The sequence below is a fragment of the Arabidopsis thaliana genome, chromosome 3, assembly GCF_000001735.4.
Source record: "Arabidopsis thaliana chromosome 3, partial sequence".
NCBI classification, from domain to species: Eukaryota; Viridiplantae; Streptophyta; class Magnoliopsida; order Brassicales; family Brassicaceae; genus Arabidopsis; species Arabidopsis thaliana.
The window spans coordinates 10,311,219-10,329,736 of record NC_003074.8 but is presented as its reverse complement, the minus strand read 5'-3'; the positions used below and the strand labels follow the sequence as shown (position 1 = coordinate 10,329,736).

The 18,518-nt window shown below is 34.3% G+C and overlaps 7 protein-coding genes and 6 non-coding genes across 15 annotated transcripts; 2 read left to right on the top strand and 11 right to left on the bottom strand.

Moving 5' to 3' along the window:
• Positions 1-517: 517 nt before the first annotated feature.
• AT3G05355 lies at positions 518-604 on the bottom strand. Its single transcript, NR_141171.1, has one exon. It is a non-coding gene; the product is annotated as an other RNA (small nucleolar RNA).
• A 59-nt stretch (positions 605-663) lies between these two features.
• On the bottom strand, positions 664-756 carry AT3G05335. The gene has a single exon (NR_141170.1). It is a non-coding gene; the product is annotated as an other RNA (small nucleolar RNA).
• Positions 757-993: 237 nt separating this feature from the next.
• AT3G05325 lies at positions 994-1,080 on the bottom strand. Its single transcript, NR_141169.1, has one exon. It is a non-coding gene; the product is annotated as an other RNA (small nucleolar RNA).
• Positions 1,081-1,135: 55 nt separating this feature from the next.
• AT3G27865 lies at positions 1,136-1,227 on the bottom strand. The gene has a single exon (NR_141629.1). It is a non-coding gene; the product is annotated as a snoRNA (small nucleolar RNA).
• Positions 1,228-1,413: 186 nt separating this feature from the next.
• On the bottom strand, positions 1,414-3,903 carry AT3G27860 (Tudor/PWWP/MBT superfamily protein; the record flags this gene model as incomplete). 2 transcript variants are annotated; one of them, NM_001338913.1, is made up of 2 exons in its annotated part: positions 1,414-3,636; positions 3,788-3,903. In NM_001338913.1, one exon carries the CDS (start codon positions 3,607-3,609, stop codon positions 1,651-1,653), a length of 1,959 nt encoding a protein of 652 aa, NP_001319658.1. In that variant the 3' UTR covers positions 1,414-1,650. The 2 variants fall into 2 exon arrangements, with proteins under 2 accessions (NP_001319658.1, NP_189424.1); NM_113702.2 differs by lacking the exon at positions 3,788-3,903 and having other exon boundaries at positions 1,462-3,609.
• Positions 3,904-3,990: 87 nt separating this feature from the next.
• Positions 3,991-4,949, bottom strand: RPL12-C (ribosomal protein L12-C). The gene has a single exon (NM_113701.3). The coding sequence runs from the start codon at positions 4,830-4,832 to the stop codon at positions 4,269-4,271; it is 564 nt and encodes a 187-aa protein (NP_189423.1). The 5' UTR covers positions 4,833-4,949; the 3' UTR covers positions 3,991-4,268.
• Positions 4,950-5,026: 77 nt separating this feature from the next.
• Positions 5,027-5,098, bottom strand: AT3G27845. The gene has a single exon. It is a non-coding gene; the product is annotated as a tRNA-Pro (tRNA).
• Positions 5,099-5,786: 688 nt separating this feature from the next.
• On the bottom strand, positions 5,787-6,383 carry RPL12-B (ribosomal protein L12-B; the record flags this gene model as incomplete). The annotated part of the gene is made up of 1 exon (NM_113700.1): positions 5,787-6,383. One exon carries the CDS (start codon positions 6,381-6,383, stop codon positions 5,802-5,804), a length of 582 nt encoding a protein of 193 aa, NP_189422.1. The 3' UTR covers positions 5,787-5,801.
• A 1,047-nt stretch (positions 6,384-7,430) lies between these two features.
• Positions 7,431-7,996, top strand: AT3G27835 (Gamma-thionin family protein; the record flags this gene model as incomplete). Its single annotated transcript, NM_001035709.1, has 2 exons — positions 7,431-7,494; positions 7,821-7,996. The coding sequence occupies 2 exons, from the start codon at positions 7,431-7,433 to the stop codon at positions 7,994-7,996; spliced, it is 240 nt and encodes a 79-aa protein (NP_001030786.1).
• Positions 7,997-9,644: 1,648 nt separating this feature from the next.
• Positions 9,645-10,256, top strand: AT3G27831 (Gamma-thionin family protein; the record flags this gene model as incomplete). The annotated part of the gene is made up of 2 exons (NM_001035708.1): positions 9,645-9,708; positions 10,087-10,256. 2 exons carry the CDS (start codon positions 9,645-9,647, stop codon positions 10,254-10,256), a joined length of 234 nt encoding a protein of 77 aa, NP_001030785.1.
• On the bottom strand, positions 9,817-11,282 carry RPL12-A (ribosomal protein L12-A). 2 transcript variants are annotated; one of them, NM_001338912.1, is made up of 2 exons: positions 10,585-11,232; positions 9,817-10,177 (listed from the first exon to the last, which is right to left on the bottom strand). In NM_001338912.1, the coding sequence occupies exon 1, from the start codon at positions 11,159-11,161 to the stop codon at positions 10,586-10,588; it is 576 nt and encodes a 191-aa protein (NP_001326742.1). In that variant the 5' UTR covers positions 11,162-11,232; the 3' UTR covers positions 9,817-10,177; position 10,585. The 2 variants fall into 2 exon arrangements, with proteins under 2 accessions (NP_001326742.1, NP_189421.1); NM_113699.3 differs by lacking the exon at positions 9,817-10,177 and having other exon boundaries at positions 10,305-11,282.
• A 121-nt stretch (positions 11,283-11,403) lies between these two features.
• On the bottom strand, positions 11,404-11,475 carry AT3G27825. The gene has a single exon. It is a non-coding gene; the product is annotated as a tRNA-Pro (tRNA).
• A 107-nt stretch (positions 11,476-11,582) lies between these two features.
• On the bottom strand, positions 11,583-14,727 carry MDAR4 (monodehydroascorbate reductase 4). The gene is made up of 7 exons (NM_113698.4): positions 14,369-14,727; positions 13,956-14,007; positions 13,749-13,829; positions 13,540-13,658; positions 13,009-13,228; positions 12,805-12,923; positions 11,583-12,611 (listed from the first exon to the last, which is right to left on the bottom strand). The coding sequence occupies exons 1-7, from the start codon at positions 14,486-14,488 to the stop codon at positions 11,856-11,858; spliced, it is 1,467 nt and encodes a 488-aa protein (NP_189420.1). The 5' UTR covers positions 14,489-14,727; the 3' UTR covers positions 11,583-11,855.
• Positions 14,728-18,518: the final 3,791 nt, after the last annotated feature.

Sequence of the window (18,518 nt, the reverse complement as noted above, 5' to 3'; positions counted from 1 at the left end):
GCAGTTTACATAATGGTAGCTCTTGAAGAACTAGGCAAGTTCAACATTAATTTTAAAGCGTAAAAATACACAGAAACATCTGCTTATGGTGCACAACAGATGATTAGACAATGGTAACGAAACATCAACAACATAGGCAGATTGAAGTCTCTCTATGGATCCTTCCACCAATCCCAACATAACAAAAAGCAACCACAGACAGTAGAGGAGCTTATACACAATAGACAGCTCGAGACACAGTTTTTAGACTGCGTGTCAGGTTTGCCATTACAGGTTCGGAATTTCCCCATAGCACTTTGGAAAATCACTAGAGGTTTACTTTAGCTTGAGACACACTTTTCATCCAATATTCATAATCCTCAACAAAATCTTCAAAATGAAGATCAATAAAAAGCAGTAAGCCAACTACCGATACAATCAAGGAACCAGAATGAACAACTTATTCTTTAATGCTATTGAAAGGAACCAAAAACAAACAATAAACAATGAAAGGAAAATTTGATCAGAAGAAAAGGGTGATGCTCATATTCTATGGGTAGTAATGTAAGTCTATCATGCCTTATGAGCATTCAGTACGAGGAATTACTTTTACAATCATAGCATCCAACCCAATTCATATCCACACTCATCTACAAACACAAAACAAACCTAATGATAATGATAGGCTCAGAGTATTGCATAATGTGCTCAAAGGAGAGGTTATCAATCTCTCCTCATACAAGAGGTGTCAGAAATTTAGCATTATTCATCCTCGCCAATTACCACCACTACTCTACACATACAACAACACCATAAATAATAAACGAAACACTAATCAGTAATCACTATCAATGCAACAAAATGGGCATTGCTCAACGAAACTAATTCTATCAACAACAATTCAAAACATGGCTCTTAAAAGACAAAGGGACAATGCTAAAAAACAAAACCAAAGAATTAAAGCCACAACTTTGCAATGCTAAACAACAAAACCAAAACTGGATTTAGAAGAGTGAGTGCTCATATTCTATGGGTAGTAATGTGAGTCTTTCAAGCCATTGGCTTTCAGTACGAGGAATTACTTTTACAATCATAGCACTCTTAAACCCTAATTCAGATCCAAAAAACTTGTCTTTGTAAAAAAATCATTGGTAAGGCTCAGAGTATTGCATAATGTGCTCAAAGAAGAGGTTATCAAGCTCTTCTCATACAAGAGGTGTCAGAAATTAAGCATTGATCATCATCGCCAAAACAGAGTTCCTAATAAAACGAAATCTAATTAGCCAAAAACAGAGAAGCGGCGGAGAAAGAAGCATAGGAATTAGGGTTTTTGTTTCAGTGAATGATGAAAAAGACGAAGAATCATGTACGGTATTTATAGATACTTAATGGGCTTATTAAAGGCCCATTAAAGTGTAACCCTCGGACTCATTTTACCGGGTTACCCTCTTTAGGTTTATATTCTCGCCGACAAGAGAAAAACAGAAAAATCCAGCTATTCCATAAAGGTTCAGATCAAAAGCCCATTGGGCCTTGAAATTTATCACGTTACAAGCTTTTGTGTTTTGTCTGCACAAAATAGTCTCACTCACAGGTTTTGACACCTATCGTCTCCTAAGAGCTAAAAGTCTTCCTTTAAACTAATATTAAAAACAATACTAACTAAGAGGATCAAATAATCATCTTCCTTACCTTGTCAAGCAAGTTTCTTGATTCATCTTCAAGTTTCATTTTCAATTCTTCCGTAATCTTTCCCTCTGATTGATCTAACAATGCTCTTATCCCCTCGAGCTTCTCTTTCAAACACTCGATTTCTGTTACGCCCTTTCTTGTTTCAGCTTCCTTCTTCTCAGATGAAGCAGAAGATGGATACTCGAGCTTGAATGTTACTGTGGAAGTAGTGGCAAATGGACATTTCTCTAATGACCTGTTAAAAGCTTCTTCTCCATCAGATGCATTCACAAAGGCAACGCATGAGCATGAGTTATTGTTGAACATATAGCTTCTCTCTTTGTCTAAAGCTCCAAACTTTTCGTATGTTTTGATCAAATCATCTTTTGAAGGCAGAGTAGAACCAAAACCAGTCTTGATATATAGCTCAACACCTGGTTCATTTCTGGTTTTCTCTTTCTCATCCACTATTTCCTGTTTCACTTCAGGCTGCTTCTCTACATCTGAAAGGTTCCTCTTGTTATTGAAGCTTCGATAATTGGACACAAACTCTCTTACCATGTCACATGAGGTACTATTATAGTCTTTTGGATATTGTGCATTGAGAGCAGCCGCACGGATTAGAGCCAGCATTTCCTCTGGTGTAGCTCCCAGTTTCACAACATCGATGGCTGTATTAGGCGTTGTCATTCGCACTGCTACTTGGATCTGACTTGATTCAGCAGATTCTATTTTGATCTTTCTCGCTCTGCAACTAAAATCTGTCATGTATTCAGGAGAAAGATACTTGCTTTTCTTCCTCTCTCTTTTACCTGTCTGCAATATTGCCTCGCCATTTCCATTACACCTTTTAACACATGAAGAAACATCAACATTGAGCCTTTTGCAGATTGAAGCCAATGGAGTTGCTAAATCATCTTTCTTCTCACTCTCTTCTAAATGGTTTGAGTCGTTCGACTCTTCTCTTTTCTCAATCCCATCATCATCATTCTCATCCAAACCCCTTTTGCTCTTTCTCTTCCTCGACGACAAACTCTTCCCGTTACTAATTTCTTTCTCAGCGGTTTCAATCTTCGAAACTTCACTCAGTCTTTTCTTCCTCAAAGTAGTAGAACCAGTGGTTGCTACATCACCACATTTCCTCTTTTTGCTAGCAAAACCTGAACACTTTCTCAATAATCTCTGACAAGATTCATGCTCTTTGTCTTCAAGTCCTATAATATATCGATGTTCATCAAACTTAGCTAAATCAAACCTTCCTTTACACCGATAAAACGCCGATATCTTCCTCCTCAAAACCTCAATCTCTAACAAATCATCAAATCTAACCGTCATGGCAAGTCTTTTAACATCTTCAAGAACAACACCGGGGTTTTCAAGAACCAAAGACGATATAATCTTTCTTCTAACATCAGGCACAACAACACCATCCTTAATCCCCAAATTCAAAGCTACAGAACTAACTAAAGCAGCGTCATCACAAACCAAAAACTTCTCAACATGCTCACCAATCTCTCTCACAGCATCTTCCACAGCAAGAAGAAACCTTCTCGAATCACTCATCTTCGAAAACTCTTTGAAATTCTCAAGAAACGGTTTCAATTCCAATGGATTACACCAACCAAAAAAGCTCCCATCTCCAAAATACGCCACAAGTAATTTACCTTTCTGCATTGTCTTCAAAGCCAAGTCTGAAGCATCTAAAGAATCATAAATCTGACCTGGCCACCATTGTTGACTATTGGCTTCTTCTCCCCAAACAAAATCTCCCACATGAAACCCATTTTCTAATTCTTCAAAATTATCTCTCAATGAAGAAACCCCACTCCTCACATTATCTCCAATTTGTTCAGAGTCTTCCTTAACATTCTCCATCTTAACATCGTGCTCCTTCAATTTGTTGTCATCAGAACCCTCGTTCTCAGAAACCCTAGACCCAGTCGGTAGAATATTCCCCATAGAACCAGAAAGATTCTTCTTGATTCTCTACATATTTAGACAACGACAATGATTAGAAACCAAACATAAACCTAAGACAAACAGAAGAAACTTGGTAATTGAAAAAAAGGGTTTTTATTTTTCACGAGAAAAACACGTAAAGTTTACACCTTTGGAAGAACAAGGGAATCAAAATCACCTGAAGAAGCAGCGAATCTAGAAACACCGTCTTCCTCGTTTCCTGCGGCGTAAAGTTTTCGGTTTTTTCCTCTGGAGAATATAAAAACGAGAAGAAAAAGGTTTAGACTTGTCTGATTAATGTTTTAGATTTCCTTAAATATTCCTTTTCGATTTCGTTTGTCATACGCTATTTAACAAAATGTTAAACTTATGTTTTATAGACAAAGCAAGTTTATAAAGATATATCAGATTTTTATGCAAAAGCAAGTTTATTCTGTTTTGTGTGTTTTTTGAGCTAGGCATTTCAACAAACAGGTTATGTGCATCTAGAGGAAGAACTTGTTGAAGACTAAAACTGTAATACGAAACCAAATTGATTCAAAGTACAACAATTTCTCAAAAGCTGAATCAATAACTCAAACACAAACTATACTAAACAACAAAAAGACTCATAAATTCCGAAAATATCACATTTTTTTTTTTCCGATTGTTGAAGAAACTTAAGCAATGGAGACTTTAGCACCAGCTTCTTCAAGAGTCTTCTTAGCTTCTTCAGCTTCATCTTTAGTGATACCTTCTTTAAACTTCTTTGGTAATCCTTCGATTAGCTCCTTAGCTTCCTTCAACGCCAAGCTAGTCAAAGCCCTAACAGCTTTAATTACTGCAATACGAGAACTACTCGGAACTTCATTGATAACCACATCGAACTCTGTTTGCTCCTCCACTACAGCCGCCGCGCCACCGTCGGCTGGAGCTGCAACGGCCGCTGCTGCGGGGGCTAAGGAGAGTGGGGAGACACCGAATTTGTCTTGGAGATAGTCGACGAGGATACGAGCTTCTTCGAGGGTTAAGGAGGAGATTTCGGATCCGATTTTCTCGATTTTCTCCGGAGCTTCGACGGCGGAGATAGGACGGAGGTTGATTGCACGGTGGCTAGAAGAAGAGCTGAGACGAAATGGGAATTCGATTGCGGTGGGTTTGGAAAGGAAGTGATGAGTGGAAGCGGAAGTGAGAGGAGAAGAGGAACGGATTGTTGTTGCGATTGAGAGAGTCGTCGACGCCATTGTTTCTCACTCTCTTCTTCTTCTTCCTCTGAAGCTTTGGGATTTGTTTTGTGTGTCTCTGTGAGTGTGTTTGTAGAAGATGAGGAGGATAAAAAAACAAAAGATAAGGGGTATTTTTGTCATTAAAAGTAATGCGCAGACTTTGCTATCATGCGCGTGTATATACGATCTAAAAAGTTGAAAAAAACTAAATAGGGGCGTTCCGAGAATCGAACTCGGGACCTCTCGCACCCAAAGCGAGAATCATACCACTAGACCAAACGCCCTTTCTTTATGATTTCATGATAATGCAATTTTGACCCAATAGTTTTCTCAGTTTTCCTACCCGCGCTTTTATTCAAATCATGTATACTCGGATTTCATAATATATAGTTTTTTAAAAAAGAAAAAAATGTCGTGACAAGAAGGTCAACGACGTATGAAGAGGAAGGAACAAAGTCAACAGAAGAGATGTTGGGCTTTGTGTTTTGTTGTAATGGGCTGCAGATGAATTAGGCTCAAATATGTTTAGTTAATGAGTGTTGGGTTGTTAGTCTAAGATAGAGTCTAAAGATGTTGTGTAAGAGTGAATTAAGGAGTTGGGAGTTCCAACATAGCTAAGTAGGTCATGTAAGTCTTAGGACAATGATGCGGTCTAGAGTCTAAGTATGTGTAGTGTAGCAAGTGGAGCTAAACCACTATATGTATGTGTGTCTTTGTGTTGAGTAAGATTATCAAGTTTATTATCAATGAAGACATTAAAGTGTTTAAACGTGTTCTTGTATTTTCTGTTTTAACAAGAACAAAAACAGAGGTTGCGAGAAAAACAGAGAGTTTGTGGTGAGAATTACAACAAACTTTATAATAAGACAAACACTAGAAATGAAAAAAGCACCTTATATGTGTCTCTTGAAACAAATAAATGGATCTATGAAAGTCTAGAAAAGAAAAGAAAACACATCATATTTTAAAAACTCCGATTGTTAAAACTTAAACAATGGAAACCTTGGCACCAGCTTCTTCGAGCTGTGTCTTGTCTTCTTCTGCTTCATCTTTGGTCACGCCTTCTTTAAACTTCTTCGGAAACCCTTCTATTAGCTCTTTCGATTCACTCAACGACAAGCTAGTCATAGCCCTAATGGCTGTGATCACGGCAATACGATTACCACGTGGAACGTCATTGATAACCACATCGAATGTGGTCTGCCTCTCCACAGAAGCCGTCGCACCACCATTGTCAAGGGGAGGAGGTAAAGCCGCTGCAGCAGGTGCTGAAAAGAGTATTGAAACACCGAACTTGTCCTGGACATAGTCGACGAGGATGCGGGATTCTTCGAGGGTTAGAGACGAGATCTCGGATCCAATCTTCTTAATTTTCTTAGGAGTTTTGACAGCGGATATAGGATGGAGGTAGATTGCACGGTGGCTGAGCGTAGAAGAAGAAGAAACACCAAAGCTAAAGGGGAATTCTATCGAGAGGGGTCGAGAAGGGAAGTGATGTGCGGAAGCAAGACCGGAAGAAAAAGATGAGGAACGGATTGTGGTTGCGATGGAAAGAGTCGTAGCTGCCATTTTACTTCTTCTTTGTTTGTTTTTTTGTTTGTGTGTCTCTGTGTGCGTTCCTTGGGCTGCACGAGAGAAGAAGATGAGGAAGAAAAACAAGATAAACCCTAACTTTTTCTTATTGAAAGATGCAAAAGTAAAAACCTAACTTTATGCCTTTATGAAACTGTGGATGATAGGTTTTTACTTTTTGATAATTTCTACTTTCTAAAGTCATTTGATTTGTTTCCATTTCTATATATTAGGGTTTGTGTTAAAGAAGGCAAGGACGTTAGATATGAGAATTATTTTCTTTGGACAGCCGTTTCACAATGGTTTAGATTCCTTATAGTTATAGGGACAACTTGTGTCTCTCGAGAGTTGCTTGTCTCTTTGTTTCTCTGTTTCAGTCTTATCTTAATAATATCAGTTCTATATCTAAGCTTTTAACTCCATTTGTAGTAACATCGTTTCAATAAGGCCTTTAAAGGGGTTTTTAGTGCTGGCATCTAGATGTGATGAGGAAATTAACCCTATCTTTATTTAGGGTTCGTGACTTCGTATATTTGAATATTTATGATTTGAATAGATAATTTTCATAGATTTTGAGTTTGTTGATGAAGAGACGGTTTTCGGATTTTGGGTTTTATAAGATTTAATTTGAATTAGTATTTTTTTCTTCAATCCTATTAAATCTTATAACAATTATTATTAGCTATGCTTAAATCCTATTAAATAATTTAATAAAAATAATATTTCTGCTTCAATCTTGTGATTAAATACCCAAAAAAGTTATCATAAGGAAAGTAAACCAATAGAAGAAATTGAATCTAAATCCTATAATCATCACTAAATAAATCCATCCCATCCCATATCATGATTATTAAAACTTTCATATATGTATAATAAAGCCATAACTTAATGCAATAAATTATCCTAGATTAAAGTAGAAAAGAATCCAATTTTATTTACAAAAGAAAAAACTCATCATATTTCTCTATATATATTCATAAGAGTTTTGAGTAATATTATGTTCCATTAGCAAATATTAGAAAAATAAACAATACAAAACCAAAAATGGCATCATCAGGCAAATGTGTCTTCCTTGTGTTCTTATGCATGGTTGCTCTTCTTGCCCCAAGTATGCCAAAAAAACGTTTATATTTTTTTCTGTTTAATTATATCTCAAAATAGCAAAATTCATGAGTTAACACTAACTAGCAAACCAAATGTTTATTTTATATCAAATTTTGTATCATATCTCCACACATATAGTTAAAGATATTGTATACACTTTATTTTCACAATACATTGTGATATTAAGCTTTTACAAATAAAAAATACATTGTGATATTGCGTTGTAACCCATTGAAAGAGATTCTTGTCGAGTGATTTTTTTTTTTTTTTTTGCCTTTTATGTTCAACAATTTTTTTTTTAATATTACAATAATTTTTGGAAAACAATAGGTGAAGTACACGCGAAATCTATGGTCGAAGTTAACGCTGCTCACAAATGGTACATTGTCGAAGGTCTATGCTCAAAATTTCCGGACTGCAATAAGCACTGCAAAGAACAAAAATTTCCAGGTGGAACATGTCTCAAACTTGGTGTTAATATGATGTGTACTTGTATTTATTCATAATCTCGTTTATAATCAATTTAAAATATTTCATGAGTGTTACAATATTTTAAAAAGTAAAAAATGTTGCAAAATAATTTGCAAAATGTTGCAGTGACATTTGTTCTTATTACTTTTAATTCTGTTTATGTTAAGCACATATATCGTTTATAATCTATTTAAAATATTTATAGGATTTAATTTTAATTAGTATTTTACTTCAACCCTATTAAATCTTATAAAAATTATTATTAGCAATTCTTAAATCCTATGAAATCATTTAATAAGAATAATAATATTTATGCTTCAATCTTAATGATTAAACTAGATTTTAACCCGCGGTATACCGCGGGACGATTTATTTTTTAAAAGTAATATATATTAAAACTTGCAAATTTTTATTTTTATAAACTATTTATATTTACAGTTTATAATTGTTACCGCAGTTTTTAAGTTAAAGTTTTATATTTTATTGTTTAATTTTATATATAGTAACATTATACATACCATATAACAATTTTGGTTTTATATAATTTTTTCTAAATTAGGATGATTTGATATGTTTAATATTAGTGGTCTTAAAAAATAATAAATTAAAGATTTAACTCGTACTGAAATGGTGGATTAATTATATTTTACTTTTTTATTAATGTTGATTCAAAAACCCGTCCCTCCAAATCCGTCTTGCCAAAAAGCCATTTATTTGATTAATATTAATTTTATTTATGATATGACTCTGAATTATAATCTAAACATTTTAGCTAATAACATATGAGTGCACCATATTTATTTAATAGAGAATGTACCATATGACCCGAATGCACTTTTACCCAAATCTACCAAAAAAGTCTTGCAAAAATACTATAGAGATAAGAAACGATAGTCGGTTTTGATAGGTATAAGATTAGAAAATATATTAGTTAGCTTAAATTAGTTAAAGAATACAAATTGAAAAGGTATATTACACTTTATTCGAATATACTATCAAAACTTATATAACACAGAGATTTGATAATTTTTTAATGGTTGAATACTTTTTTTTTGTGCTAATTTTTATGTGATTAAGATTTAGTTGATTTCGTATATAAAATATGAAATTCTTTTACGAACTTATTTGTTTATAATTTGCTAACAGATAGATATTTGAATATTCAGTATATTTTGCTAACCCGTCTGTAGATCCAATAAACCCTATAATTAAGAGATTAATATTGTCGTTAAATGATTTTGGTAACCTTAATGACGTCATTAAAGGATTTTTTTTATTAAACTTTTCTAATGGCATTGTCATGTAATTAATTACAAAAGTTAAGGTTACATTTAAAATGTACTTCCTAAATAATATAGTAGGATACCTAAAGTTATCATAATGAAAATAAACTAATAGAAAAAATTGAATCTAAATCCTATAATCATCACTAATTAAATCCACCCCATCCCATATCATGATTATTAAAAATTTCATATATATAAAATAAAACCATAACTTAAATGTAATAAAATATCCTAGATTAAATAAGAAAAGAATCCAATTTTATTTACAAAGTAAAAAACTCATCATATTTCTCTCTCTATATATACAGATATATATATATATATATTAATAAGGGTTTTGAGTAATATTGTGTTCCATTAGCAAATATTAGAAAAATAAACAATACAAAAACCAAAAATGGCTTCATCAAGCAAATGCGCCTTCCTTGTGTTCTTATGCATGATTGTTCTTCTCGCCCCAAGTATGCCAAAAAAACGTTTATATTTTTTTTCTGTTTAATTCAATTTATTCATATATACTGAAGTATAACCAAAGTAGCAAGATTCATGAGTTAACACTCAACACTAACTAGCAAACCGAATACTTATTTTATATCAGACATTAGATCATATCTCCATACATATTGTATACACTATTATTTTCACAATACATTGTGATTCACAATACATTGTGATATTAACTTGTTATCACAAAAAATAAAATAAAATACATAGTGATATTGCGTTGTTACCAGCTGCAAGAGATTCTTGTCGAGTGAATTTTCTTTTTCTTTTGCCTTTATGTCTAAACGAGTAACGACTTTTTTTCTAATATTACAACAATCTTTGGAAAACGATAGGTGAAGTACACGCAAAATCTATGGCCAAAGCTCAAGGAGGGTGGTACCTTGTGGAAGGTCTATGCTCAAAATTTCCGGACTGCAATAAGCACTGCAAAGAACAAGGTTTCTTAGGTGGACAATGCCTCAAACTTGGTGTTAATATGCTGTGTTTTTGTATTCATACATGATCTCGTTTATAATATATCCTAAATATTTCATGAGTGTTACAATACTAAGTAAAAAAATGTAGCAGTGACATTTGTGCTTATTATTTTTAACTCTGTTTCATGTTAAGCAACTACGAGTGATTTGCCTCATTTAGGCATTTCAACAAACATGTTATGTGCAGCTACCAAAAAGCTCACATCAATGGCGAAATCAGCTAATGGGAAACCAAATGTGATTCAAATTACAACAATTTCTCAACAATTCCAGACGCAAACTATACTAAACAACACAAAAGACCAATCAAATTCCAGAAAAGATAACAACTTCTTTTTTTTTTTTTATAAAAACCTTAAGCAATGGAGACTTTAGCACCAGCTTCTTCAAGAGTCTTCTTAGCTTCTTCAGCTTCATCTTTAGTGATACCTTCTTTAAACTTCTTTGGTAATCCTTCGATTAGCTCCTTAGCTTCCTTCAACGCCAAGCTAGTCAAAGCCCTAACAGCTTTAATTACTGCAATACGAGAACTACTCGGAACTTCATTGATAACCACATCGAACTCTGTTTGCTCCTCCACTACAGCCGCCGCGCCACCGTCGGCTGGAGCAGCAACCGCCGCTGCTGCGGGGGCTAAAGAGAGTGGGGAGACACCGAATTTGTCTTGGAGATAGTCGACGAGGATACGAGCTTCTTCGAGGGTTAGGGATGAGATTTCGGATCCGATCTTCTCGATTTTCTCCGGAGCTTCGACGGCGGCGATTGGACGGAGATGGGTTGCACGGTGGGTCAATGTGGATGATGAACCACCACCGAAGCGAGAGGGGAATTCGATGGTGGTGGTTCGGGAAGGGAAGTGATTGATGGAAGCGAGAGTAGGATAAGATGAGGAACGGATTGTTGTTGCGATTGAGAGAGTCGTCGACGCCATTTTTGTTTCACTCTTTGGCTTTTCTTCTGAGTTTTTCTTCTCTCTGTGTGTTTTGATTGGATTGTGTGTGAGGAAGATGAAAGATGAGAGGATAGAAAAATGATGGATAAGGGGTATTTTGGGGAATAGAATATTGCGTACGTTTGCTATCATGCGCATATACAAATAGATGAGGTTGTATCGTTTGTATGTTTACGAAAATACCCGTGAGGCCTGACGTTGAGGAGTTAAAAAAATAAAAAGGGGCGTTCCGAGAATCGAACTCGGGACCTCTCGCACCCAAAGCGAGAATCATACCACTAGACCAAACGCCCTTGTTGTTCTAATCACATTTAGTTTGTTTATTAATTATGATTTCTGTCATAACAATTAAATAAGTGTGCAAAATTATTTGTTAGCTAGCTCCTCATTGCTATTTTTCTAATTTTATGGGTATTGCCGTATTGCCGAATTAACTCTACCAATAATCACAAGATTATGAACACTAACAAGTAACAAAGGGCTTCAAAGACGTTGAATCAAAGTTTGTAGTGGAAACGTTTATGCATTTTAAAAGAAGCATATAATAATCGTATACCAATGTAATCACATTGAGTAGTTTGGACTCTCCCTTCTATATTTCTCCCACCAATGCTACAAACAACAGCAAGTTCCATTTCCAATGAATCCAACACTTGAAGAGTTTTTTTTTTCCTCACCATCTACGGCGTCTCCTCCCATACCAAAACGCGAACGCAGCCACAGATGCAGCCACAACGACTCCAGTAGCTGCGTGCCATACATACAAAGGCTTCTTTATCATGACCACACTTGCAGATTGCTTCACCATCTCAGCGCTCGGAATATCCTTAACTTCAGGAACTTTCTGCTGACTCACAACCGTGTGAGCAAACCCGAGTCCTTCTCTTTCCAATTCTTCCAAATCAATAGTCACAGCTGGTTTCAATTGTGTCGCCTTTGAGATAGTTTCATATTCTTCTTTAGTGCCTCCTTCAAGAAAAGATCCAACAAGGTGACCCTTTTTAACCCAATACGCTCCAAATGATTTCCCGTCTTCATACTCTCCAAAGTGCACAACATCACCTGTAGGGTCTCCATAGAATTGCCATGAGAATGCGAAGACCCTTGAGTAGAAAAATGGTAAGTAATCAAAGTCTCCGGTCTTTATTGGATCCATGATGGCTGAAACTGCGTGTCGCGCAGATTTCCTAGCTGAGTCCACGTGCTCAAGCCTCCTCATTTCGCCAAATAGTTTCACTGGAAATGTAGCTACATCGCCTATTGCATACACTGAGCTGTCACTTGACTGCATTCTGCTGTTCACTTTTATCCCTCCTTTCTCTATTGTTAACTGTCCTTCAAACAAGCTTGTGTTTGGTCGTATCCCGATACCAACCACAACCAAGTCGGCTGGTAAGTGGCTCCCGTCTTTGAGATTAACTGCAGTAACCTGTAAATCGAAAACCAAAAAACCTCATATCAATAAACAAATACATTGAACAAGGCTCAAGATTTCATAGTTTGAGTACTGGACCAGAAGTATCTGTGGTTCTACTGATTCTTGCCATCCTTAGTTGTATACATAGATGCAACGTACCAGACATTTTTCGAGTTGAATCTCAAGCTAAAAGAAACGATCTTACCTTTTTGTTCGAGTCAAACTCAAATGATGTCAAAACCGTTCCTTTTATAAATTTTACGCCTTTAGCCCTGTAGTAGTCTTCATACAAACTTGCAATCTTGGGCGTAAAGAGACGTGCCACTGTCATAAGAAACTAAAAAGGTCAAGCTAAATACACAACCTTTCTCTCGTACACGTAAGTTTAGTAATAATCGAGAGAACTTACTGCAGTGAGCCTCTGGGAAAACCATCGTCACATTGATTTTGTTGATCACTAAAGATGCAGCACACTCCATACCGATATAGCCACCGCCGATAACAACCGCATTCCCGTTGGAGCTTGATTGAATCACAGTGGCAAGCCTATTTGCATCAGCTAGATCTCGTAAGTAACAAACATTTTCAGCATCTGAGCCTTCCACCCCAAATTCTTCAAGCTTCAACGCCTAGTTGCACGAGCCAAATGTGACAAGAATAAGGCCACAACTTTAGCAGTTTAATGTTCTATGTTTTAAAATAGCACAAATTCCTTTGGCAATTTTCAGGAGTGAGCAGATTTGCCTACAACAATGTTCACAACATCTACTAGACATTCAACTATTACAAAAACCCATTGTCTTCAGCCAATTAATTACAAAATCATAAAGAGGATAATACGTTGTTAAAAACCAGTGATTTATCGTTTATGCTAATAGTCACCGGAACACACTCTTACTTTGGATAAACGAAAACATAAATATTATTGTGCAAGCCATACCCGGGCACCTGTTGCAATGATCAAGAATTTGTAACTTATAGTCTCCCCTGTGCTCGATAAAAGAGTCTTCCTCCTCACATCAACGGACTTAACACGAGTTCCAAGTACCAATTCAATTCCTGACAAAAGTATTATCAGAAAAGAATCCCGTAGACATACCACCAAGTAAAACAGTAGTTTCTCCAAATCGAAAGTGCAAATGTAATTACCATGATCCTTGTACCATTTCGGTGTAAGCTTCTCATCATTAGCTCCAACACAAGTGTGGAAAGAAGGAAGCCGTGCAGGAGCTGCAGATAAGATCATGAGTAACCTTTACAGAGCCTAATGAATGAACTATATAACCAAATTCCATACATCTTAGCTTTCCCTAACTCCAAATGTAGAAAACCGCAAGCTACCGGGTTTTTTCTTACCTTCTGGCAGCAGAAAACCTTTGCTTAAGGCAGGCCTCTCATACGGTGCAACCTAGACAAAGCAAATATTAGAATGAATCTTGAGCAAAACCCTAATCTTTAACGAAACTCACACTAAAAATACGTTTAGTAACACCTGATTATATCTTAATCGTTTGAGACTTTCTAATTATAAGTATCAGAAGCTCAAGCAAATACAAACCTAATCAGTTTCAATCTAATAATCATCAAACCACCAAATCTTCAATCAAAACTACTAATAGTAAAATCAACTACAGAGTCACTCAAAAATCAGAGTGAAAAACCAGAATAAAACGATTCAGGACCAAACAACAACAACGATGATTTCGTTATCAAACACAATAAAAATTGAAAATCGATTCATTAGAGAAAGAGATATTTCGAGAGCTTACGGGTTCTTCGGAAATGATACAGAGTTCGCCATCGGAGACACCTCGACGGGTGAATTCGAGAGCTGCGTAACCAGCAGCAACACCTCCTCCGAGAATTACATACACGAAAGCTCTTCCCATGGTTTCTTCTTCTTCTTCTTCCTTTTTTTACTTTCTCGAGAAAATCTTAAACATGATTTTTAATTTTCCGAGAAAATTATGATTTTTTGAGGCACAGAAGAAAATAGAAAATGCTGTTATCGGATCGTTTTCTTCAGTTTCCTCCACCAGTGAATGATATGATATTTCGACGATTTTGTTGTGAATTTACAGTTTTATCCTTATTTGACTTGTGTAATAACAAACGGTGAAGATTAGAGTTGGATAGAGACTACACTAGATCTAGATCGTCCATTTTCTGGACTTATTATGAGAGTGGGACCTAGCTTAACTCTTTGCTTGCACGACTTGCTTGGCCCATCATCATTGGTATAATTATTATTTAATTCGTTAAAAGTAAAATTACATCAAATTGAAATATTCAACGATTTAGGTAATAATTAGTGGTTTTATGATTTTAGTGATAAATAAAATAAGCTTTAAAGGTTTTTATTTTGGTAGGAAGCTTTAATGGGGTTTATTTAAATTTGTTTTATTTTTTAAATTTAATTCCGAAAATTAAATATTTTTTTCTGCATTGAACATCTTTTTTTTTCTCTGCTGATGCATATGCTTTCATCTTTTTAAAAGTATATATATTTTAGATGATAAAGAATAATGATCAAATTTAACTGAAATTATATTCAATCAAATACTTTAGAATAATTTGTGTAGAAATGATAAGAGTTGATGTTATTCAGTGCATGATTGGTTGGCGTATAAGTCTAACTTACATCCTTAATTTTTTTAAAAGTATTGATTACGTACTAATCATGTTGTAGCTTTATTTTTAAACCTACAGCCCAATTTTTTTTAATTTTATTTTTAAGGTTGTAGGAGAGTAAATTCTCAAAGCCAAATTTTTTTTGGTGTAGAAATTTTAATTCATTAAATAAATCTAAGAAATTAAAATTATCAACATAAATATATAACAAAAAAAATATTTACTATATTTTACTTTTATATCATCATAATATATTTATTTAAATTAGTAATGCAAGGCATTTTATTTACTATATAAAAAAAGTGTATTACAACTATTATATTTTATTAGTTCTTTTTTATAAATTATTTAAAATAAAAAAACTTACAGCAATAATTCTACAACAATAAAAGTTACAGTTACAGCTAACACAGCTACACCAAAATCTCTACAGCAAAAACTTTACAGTTACAGCCCAACCAATCACCCACTCAATCATGAGATAAACAAAAAAAACTCTAAATCCAGTTTGATTACATAAAACTGTACAAAAATTTAAATTTTTAGTTGTTAGTTGAAGTTGTAATTTTTTTGGAATAGTGGAAAGCGGTAGAAAAGAGTTGTACAATAAAATTACAAGTAAAAAAATTTATAACATTTATAATTAAGTTTTTGTGAATGGTAACAATTAATGCAGTACAACTTCTATAATAAATTTTCATCTCAAATAAATTATCTTCTCCGCATAATACTAAAATTTCAAAGGATCGTTCTATATATTCTTTAGTAAATTTGACTATAGGAACAAAATAACAACTTGTATAGTTTGTACATGTTAAAACAAAGAAAAATGAAATGACGAATTATCGTATGTCAAGTGTCAAAAACCATGATGTGGTTGGTCTTGGGAAGTGTGGTCGAGATGAGGATGATGTTCCGATGATATATTAAAATCCAAAACGTTACAAATCGAATAATTTATATTTATCGATAGACAAAACTAAGCTTTTATCGTAGACGTGTGGTAAGTACGAGTTCATACGTTCCATATCTCTCTGCCAAGTGGCTCATAAGATACATTAAATAATACAGTATAACTTTGTGTCTGAATGGTAAGGACACATACGCGAAGTAAACAACCACCACAAATGTGTTTATCTTTTGGGCTTAAAATAAGATATAACTATCAATAATCCTCCGATCCTTTTTTATTAGAAACACGTTAATGCAATTGTTTAGGCTTTGAATTGATGCAACTGTATGATATAATGTGATGATAATAGGCTCAGGAATAGTGAGGCAAATAAACTCAAGAAGATCCATATCAGGTTCAAGAACAGAAAAATACTGAATGGCCTAACCTTTGGGCTCTTTCACCAATAGATATGGGCCTTCCTCACATTCAGGCCATATAGGTGCAAGACAGCATTTAATGTAAGTAACAACAGAAAGAGCAAATTCTATAGAGAAAATGGCCAAAAACTTTTTTTGTCTAGCTTTTTAATTAGCCAAAACTCTTAATTTTTTTCAGTAGACATTTTCATAATAATTAAAAATAATAATCAATCAATTCCTACATATAATAGACATAATAGTGTAAGAAACTATGTTTAACATTATTAACCTTGGTTTAACATATATATCATTGTTTGAATTAGGTGGAACTAAACTTCCAAATTTAGTTTTGACTCTTGCTTCTGAATCGACAACCCTCTAGATTAAAGGAAAAAAAAAATGGATGCAAAGGTCGAAAACCTTATTCATCAAATGAGTTTATTGCTCTCAACCGAAAGAGTTGTCACTCTCAATCAATCCCTCAGGTTCAAGATTAGAGAGAACATAGGAAAGGAACTTCGGAGGGTGCTTCATGCGTGGAATGCATGACTTGGGCCAAGTTAATAATCGACCAAAGCCAAAAACAAAGTTGATCTAACCGGAACCAAGTGAATTGTAATGGTAAAGGCATGATAGTTTAATTGAATGAATATTGCATGAACCGAAAAATATATTACCCTAGTATAGTGAAATTAAAAACCATATTCACTAAAAAGAATATTTGCTTATGTATCTTTAATGGAAGATCTTCTTTGATTTCAAAGATAGTTACTGCACATGATATAATTTAGTAAGTCGATAGTTATGAAAATCTTCTTAGATATTCGCCGACTTCAACTGTTCAACATTGAATAAAGATTATGTCAAACTCATTGAGACGGGAAGAAAATGGTTTTTGCTATATACAGAAAGTACAGCTAAGGCATGAGGCTATAACAATGAACAAGCAAATACACAAATAAAGAGAATTTAAAAGAAAAAAAACAATTCTTTCACGTTTATTTACATTTCTAAATTATAAACCACTTGTATGTTTGTGACCGACCCGCCATGTGATTTTTCCTTTATTATTCACATGTGAAGTCGACAATTCCCACATGATAAAAACGTTGGCCTAATCAATTAAATAAACATGTGGCCCAATTCCACATCCATTTCGAATTTAAATTTGTAGTTGAGAATCTAAAATAAGCATAATGCGAGTTTTCTACTTTTCTACACCAAGATGTAAAAGAAATATATATAGTGTAGCATGCAATGTGAATATAATAAAGATACTATATACATAACATGGTTGCCAATTTAAAAAAAGTTAATAATAATTGGAATATATATGAATTATTCCTATTCTAGCCAATGCATAGAGAAGAGGAAGTGGAGCTTGGATTTATCCTTTACACATGCTTCATTGGGACAAAATGTGTCGTTGCTTAAAGACTAAAGTTAAAAAGTTCGGTAAAGCTTTTAATGCTTTTGCCGTCTCGCTATAGTGCTTACACTTCCAAACCTAACATCATGTCCCAATTTCCAAATTATTCTACCCAATTTATACATATAATAAATATAAATTACACATTTCTACGAACTTATGTCATATAGTCAATCTATATCATTGCGGCTCAATATATGTACATGTTCCTACCTTATTGAAACTTATTTTTCATCCCATGTTTTAAGTATAAATATTTATGGTTTTGAAGAATATATGGATAGAAATATCAATCAAACTGAACCATTGTTTATTTCTATTCATTTATTAACTAAGATAAGTTGATATCTTCATCTTAAAGGTTGTGGTTTTGATTCGTGGAGTTAGGCTCACGTCGGGTTCTACATGTTGAATGGCGATGCCCAAAAATGGATAAAAATTGTTGAATAAAGGCAACGTGAACTGTACCAAAAACTTTCTATTTTGAGCATCAATGTGATACGTGTCTTATTGCGATTGGTAAGAGTAGGTGCTATATGTTTCAT